Source organism: Echinops telfairi, unplaced genomic scaffold, assembly GCF_000313985.2.
Source record: "Echinops telfairi isolate 266 unplaced genomic scaffold, ASM31398v2 ScPeMD7_21;HRSCAF=78, whole genome shotgun sequence".
Classification (NCBI taxonomy): domain Eukaryota; kingdom Metazoa; phylum Chordata; class Mammalia; order Afrosoricida; family Tenrecidae; genus Echinops; species Echinops telfairi.
Window position 1 is genome coordinate 4,835,028 of NW_022103918.1, and position 7,315 is coordinate 4,842,342.

General features: G+C 40.5%; 1 protein-coding gene across 3 annotated transcripts in view; it reads left to right on the top strand.

The window, feature by feature from the left end:
* Positions 1–7,315, top strand: part of PIK3C2G (phosphatidylinositol-4-phosphate 3-kinase catalytic subunit type 2 gamma) — a 471,530-nt gene that overhangs the window by 182,075 nt on the left and 282,140 nt on the right. For all 3 annotated transcript variants that reach the window (XM_045288491.1, XM_045288490.1, XM_045288492.1), the window contains one exon: positions 4,181–4,369. In XM_045288491.1, coding sequence (XP_045144426.1) covers positions 4,181–4,369 — 189 coding nt within the window. The remainder of the gene's footprint in view (positions 1–4,180; positions 4,370–7,315) is intronic.

Consider the following 7,315-nt stretch of genomic DNA (forward strand, 5'->3'; position numbering starts at 1 on the left):
CTCAGCCCTTCAATTAATCCCACATGTATTTATTAGCCAGGTTGGCACAATGAACTAACTACCTCACCCTCTGATTTGCAAAGCATGATGCCCTACTCAAGGAATTTGCCCTTCATATTGACATGTCTAAGGCACATGACATGAAGGAGCACCATCCTTGCTTTTAAGGAACATTCTGGTTGCACTCGTTCCAAGACAGATATGTTCATTCTTCTTGCAGTCTCTCAGATACTCAATTTCCAAGCTCCATAATTCAAATGCATGAATCCTTCTTGAGTCTTCCTATCCATAGCTCAACTTTCATATGCATATAAAGCAATTTAAAATATCATGGCTTGGAACAGGTATACACTAGTCCTCAAAATAGCACCCTTGCTTTTTAGCACTTTAAGAGGTCTTGTGCAGCAAATTTGTCTGAAGCAACATGTCAACCAATTCTTTGACTGCTGCTTTCATAGGCATTGTCTATAGATGCAAAAATTAGGATTTTGATAATTTCAATATTTTCTCTATTATAATGAAAATAGCTCAAATGTCCCATAAATAAGAGAAGATATGAACACATTATTGTACATTTATTTAAAGGAATACTACTCATTGATAGAAATAAATGAACTGCTGGCACATTCAACAACATAGATAGCTTTAAAAACATTTTATTGAGTGAAAAAAAAGAGGCAAAATGAGTGTATATTTTGTGATTTAATTTACACGAGGGTCTAAATTTGTTAATATTAAGCTAGAGTGAAAGAATCATACTTGTGTTTGCCTTTAGTGAGGATGTAGGTAATGTAATAGGAAAAAGAAGAATTTTATATAAATAGTGTTATATCTTGATAGGTGTGGTGTGCTTTTTGCCAGTTCTATGCATTTGTCAGAATGTACTGAAACTAATTTATACCCTTCTTTCTGTATAAATGATGATGCATAAAAAATTTTTCATTCCTCAGGGATTTCGTTGCTTTGCTACCTTTGCTGCTCCGCAGTACACCCTTAGTGTTCACCCTGGTGTGGTGGAGTCAGATTGGGCACATTTCCCACACTGTGTCCCCAGTGCTGCCCCCCTTAGTGTCAGTGAGGGACACATCATCCTTTCTCATGACGGGGCCAGCCTTCTGATCCCCTCTGTGCCTTGGCGTCTCTGAACCAGAGTATTGTCCTCATGGCTTGGTGGGCCAGGTGTGTTCCACTCTCTCCTTCCGTCTTCCTTTGCTCCTGTTCAGACATGCCACACTTCCAGAGCTGCAGCTTCAGTGTTGTCCTCTGAAGTGCATTCCTCTGGGGTGGGGGGTGGGGAGTGCTCACATAGTTGGCATTGGGAGCTGGCCGGCTGACCTCTCTATTGGTTCCCTGGTTCATGCTGGTTGGTTGCACTGGCTTCTTGGTGAACTTGGTTGAAGCCTGGCCCCCTCTCTCACTCTCCTGTGGAGATATAAACACCGCCCTTCCCTTGGGTGGGTTAGTGCCCTGTTCCCCCTGCCACCACTGTCTCTCTTAATGCCAAAGGTGAACGTGGGGGCCAGGGTGTGGGACCCTAGTGAACTAGACTGGGAAACACTCATCAAGGTCAATAGACAGGCCTGGAACTGCTTGCGGGCTTTTCAGTTTTGGCGGTTGGTTTTTATTTTTCTCTTTATTTGTTTTGTTGTATTAGCTGTTGTTGATTTATTTATTGTCTGCTTTGTTGTGTTATGTTTGCTCTGCTTTGTTTTTGTGTGCATTATTGTCAATGCATGTCTATCTAGACAAGATAGGCAGGATGAACAATCCAGAGGAGAGAACAATGGGACCGACTGTTCCAGGGGGACATGGGAGAGGGAGAGATGGAAGAAAAGGAGGGGGATGCCAACAAACCCAGGGACAAGGGAAGAATAAGTGATCTAAAATCGATGGCGAGGAGGTCATAGGGTGCTGGGTGGGGGAGGGGTCTCGATCAATGGCAATGTAGCTGAGAGGAGTTACAAAAACCTAAATGAAGGCCAAACATGACAGTGGAAATGGAGGAAAGTAAAAGGAAACAGAGGAGATAACTGGGAGGCATAGAACATTTATAGAGGTCTACATACAGGATTGTATATATGTAAATACATTTATATACAATGATGGAAATAGAGCTATGTATACATATTTATTTATAAAGTATTATGGTAGCAGATGGACAATGGGCCTCCACTCAAGTACTCACTCAACACAAGAACAATTTGTTCTACTAACACGGCACTCTGTGATGTTCACCCCCCCTGACACAATCTCTGAAGACAAAATAGGTGCATAAGCAAATGTGGTGAAGAAAGCTGATGGTGCCCAGCTATCAAAAGACATAGCATCTGGGATCTTAAAGTTTTGAAGATAAACAAGCACCCATGTAGCTGAGAAGTAACAAAGCCCACATGGAAGAAGCACACCAGCCTGTGATCATGAGGTGTCCATGGGATCAGGTATCAGGCATCAAAGACCCAAAACAAACAAACAAAAAGCATATCAATGTAATGAGAGGGAGAGCAGAGTGGAGACCCAAAGCCATCAGTAGTCAATTGGACACCCCCCTGTCAGAAGGGCCACAAGGAGAAGAAGAGCCAGTCAGGTGCACTAAAGCAATGATGAAACGCACAATCTTCCTCTAGTTCTTTAATGCTTCCTCCCCAACCCCAACCCCCACCCATTACCATGACTCCAAAACTATCTTACCAGTATGGCTAGACCAGAGCATGTACATGGGTGCAGATAAGAGCTGGAAACACAGGGAATCCAGAGCAAGCAACCCCCTCAGGACCAATAAGGGGAGCAGCCATACCAGGAGAGTAAGGGGTGGGAGGTGTGTAAGGGGGAACCAATCACCATGATCAACATATGGCCCCCATCCCAGGGGGACAGACAGCAGAAAAGTGGGTTAAATGAGATAGCAGTTCGTGTAAAATATGAAAAAAAGAAGAATTTATGAATTATCAAAGGGGCATGGGGGAGGGAGAGAGGGTAAGAGAGAAATGATGAGCTGATGTCTGGGGCTCAAGTAGAAAAAAAATGTTTTGATAAAGATGATGACAACATATGTAAAGATGTGTTTTACAAAATAGATAGATGTATGGATTATGATAGGAACTGTAAGAGCCCCCAATAAAATAAAATGAAAATGAAAAAAAATTTGTAAAATTCTTCAACATGGAGAAAAAGACATTTAACTGGGAATTATATATTGGTAAGGTTTTTGTTTTTTTCTTTTGGGAGGGAGGAGCAGGGACAAAGCACAGGAATAGGTCCTAAATATACCTTGAGAATCCAATACTTTCATTTTACAGCTGAAGATAGCTTCCGAACACATTGTTGACATACATTAACCTTTAAATATTTTAATATTTCTCATTAAATTTCTTGAGTGTTTTAGCTGGCAGCATGTCAATTTGCAGGCATCTGCTCAAAGGCTGTCACTGTCATGTAAGAAATGCTGTCCTCCCACTGAACTACACGTCTGCACGCTGCTGCCAGAGCATAAGCAAACTAGGGCAGATTGTCAGCCAGTGAATGTCCCTGTCCCAAGTTATTTATCTTAGGTTGGAGACCACTCTCCAGGGGCAAAGACTGGAATAGTTAAGGAAGTTCTATTCATTGGCATTTTAACCCCAAACTTCCAGTGAACTCCGAGAGTTTAAAACCAGAAGCCAGCGACGATTTCATTTCTTTGTTTTTGAAATTTAGAGCAGAGTTCTCTGAACTTTGATTACAGTTGCTTTGAGATGAACGGATATCATCTTTAAGCCATGTCATTTTCTTGCAGGCCCACAGGGTCTGCATTAATTTATAAAGAAAGTAAGAGGATAAATGGTTGATTACCACTGCTCTAAAGAGAAGAGATTTCAGGATTCAGATAACTTGGCCTGCCCTAAAGAAGATAGATTTTGCAATTAAAATGACAGATTTTTTAAAGTTACACAGAAAAGAGGCCTGAAAAGCAAATGTTAATGATCTGAACTAAAGGATCTTTCTTCTGTAACAGAATAAAGTTAGTGGGAAATATGTTGATGGAATAATCTATCAAGCTGTCTTAAGAAGATAAATAATTTGTTTTCTGAAATTAAATAAAACTCAAAGAACCAGTGTAAAATTTTGCACTCTGTGTTTACTGCAGTATTTGTTAGTGCAGAGAATATGAGTAAATGTCAGTTTCCAATCTTTGATTTTGCAGACTCTCTGAGGAAAAGAGACGATACTTATGGTTTTATCGCCTTTACTGCAATAAAGAGAACTGCTCCCTTCCTTTGGTCCTGGGCAGTGCCCCTGGATGGGATGAAAGGACCGTTTCAGACATGCATGCCATTTTGAGAGCATGGGAATTTTCACATCCTTTGGAGGCACTTGGGCTTTTGACTTTCAGGTAAGAATTTCAGAACCAGTATCCATGAATAAGGAGAAAAATCAAGGACTAGAGAATTAATTCAGGAGTTATTCTGTTTCTGATTTCAAAATGATGATATTTATTTTCAGTGTTTGGCTATTTTGAAGCTTTGGCAATTAATTGAGAGAACTCTAAGCTCCATTGGCGTTTTCTGCCCTAAACGTCATAGATTCTCAAAGAAGGGGTCTAGTTGTTCTCCATCAAACAACACTTGCAAAGAAAGGGAGTCATTTGGGAAAGTTCTCGACTCCTGTTCCTCTCACGAGAAAAAAGAAATTCTTGAAATATGACTCTGTATCTTTTACTATTGAAATATGCAACCTGTAGAGGGGGGAAAAAGCCCACTTTTCTTAGAGCCATACTTAATATCATCAGGGTGATGGTAAGCTTTTGTTTAACCTATCTTTTGTGTTTTCCCCAGCTCCGCTCTCAATACAATACCAAGCCAAACCCAAACCCAAATCAAGTGGGTTCCTGCTTATGGCAAGCCTCCAGGACAGAGTAGAACCACTGCCCGGGCAGGTTTCTGAGTCTCTACCTTGTACTGAAGTAGAAAGCATCACCCTTCTCTGTGGAGTAGACTAGTGGTTTCAAACTGCTGCCCTTGCTCTTAGCAACCCCCAGTGTAACCCACTAACCACCAGAACTCTTCAATAAATTCCTGAGAGGGAAGATGATGTCTTGCTTGTTAAGGAGATACATCTGGCTCTGACTCAGGAGAAGCAACATTCCCTTGGCTTCTCTTTTCTCCTGAAATCCAACCAGGGGTATTTTAAGCCCATCTTGATAGCATCAGCTTGGTCCTTCCAGAAAGAAAGTCTGCATTTTCTAGGGCAAGGAAGAATTTAGAAGCCATCTCTATTTTGAATCCTCTCTCAAGGATGGGAGGGAAGGATAAAAATCAGATGACACAAAGAAGCTATTCAACCTGATGTATTTAGGTTTGTTTCTAAATTAATTTCCTTTCTGAAACTCCTGGTACAACAAAGGCATACGTTTCTCCTGTTACTGTAAGAGTTACTCATTTCTTCTCAATCATGCAAAGCAGAAATTATTACCAGTTTAGAATCCTTGATCCATATTGAAGAATTTGCTTGGTTTTATAATGCATTAGTCTGAGTAGACTAGAGAAGCAAATTCATTGACACTCATGTATGTGTAAGAGAGAATTTTATATCAAAGAACAATTGTATATTAAGAAATATCCCAGCCCAGTCCAGATCAAGTCCATAAATCCAATATTAGCCCATATGTCCAATACTAGTCCATAAATTCCTCTATAGACTCACACAGCCATGCAATGATGCCAAATACTGGAAGATCACAGGTCAGTGGGTGGAAAGTCTTGTGGATCCAGTGGCAATGAAGCATCTCAGCGCTGGCATGGGCCTCCACATGGCTCTTCCAGCTCCAGGGCTCTGGCTCCATCCGTGTGTCTCCATGTGGCTTTCCAATAGGAATGTGAAGCAGAGAATGTGTCCTACCTCCAGAGAGGAAGACAGGAGCTCCCAGAATCCTCAGGAGAAGGCCAGACCCCTACAGAGGCCTCAGTGGCTATGACCTGGTTGACTGGCTAGACTCCACCCCTTCACTCAAGTTGACAGGAGATTATGTAACTACCACATAGAGAGTCCTCCATTAATTAATGTGCACCCAGGGGCACACTTGTTACTTATTTTATTTATTTTTCTGATACTTGAGCTTGAGGAATTTTCCTTTATAAAACTTTGTGGAGGACACAATGTGAAGCCTTTCCTAACTGCTATAGAGTACTGATCACTTCTGTCCAGTTCCGTGCTACATTGATTTATAAAGGATATGTCATTGCATTGGGTTCCCATAGACTGTGTAAGGTCTGTGTGTTTTATCCACAGTACACTGAGTGCTCCTTCTAAGCAGCTTGTTTTAGGGTCTCTGTGTCCTGATGGTTGATTATGTGAAGTACAGCATTTACTCCGTATTGACTGAATAATTTTCTAAAACACACTGTGGTTATGATGGAGTGTCAAAAAGTTCTGGGAAAACAATGTAAAGGTAATGGAATTTCCCCACAAATTTTATAAATACCCATAAGTATGACTTGTTTTAGCATTAAAATTGTAACTTTAGAATTTTCCTAGGTTTTCTAGTACAAAAATCAAAGTACCATAAGTGGGTGATTAAAGAACAGATAGCTATTTTCTTGTGATTAATAAGTCCAGAAGTACATATTCAGGGTGTCAACTTTAAGAGAATGTTTTTTTTCTGTCAGCTTCTAATAACTACCAGAAGTTTCAGAATTCTTTAGTTTATAGATAGATGCATCTGTCTCTGTTGCATGCCTTCCCCTTGAATTTATGTCTCTATGTATTCTGCTCTTTGTATGAGATACCCCCCAGAAATTATGTTTAGAACCCATTCTATGTACTTTTAATGACAAAGGATATTCTTTTGTCATAGATTCATATTATTTTGTAATTTAAATAACAAAATAAATCAAAGTCAAATGTATGGTTTAGGAATTAGGACGTTGACACTCATTTTAGGAAGACAACAATTGAACCCATCACAAAAGTATTAAAAGTTCGTTATCTTCCACATCATATTGCACAGTCGAATGGTGGTGCAGTGATTATGTGCTCTGCCTCTTCTAGCCAGAATACCCACTAAGTGACTCTGTAGGACAATGCAACTAAGATAGAGGGGAAGTTAAGGAATAGACTTACCATTCCAGAAAATGAGCCATCGTGGATCTCGCTGCCATGAAGAAAGAAGAGCTCGGAGTGGGCATATCCTTTGGATCTGGCAATTTCTGCATGCCTAACCAACCTTCTCAATCCAGGAGGCAAAGTTGTGTCACCAGAGATGAGAAGAGAAAGGAGAGAAATGGTATAAAATTGGTGGCATCAGAACAAATAACATGAGTGTGGTGAGCTTCTTTACCCA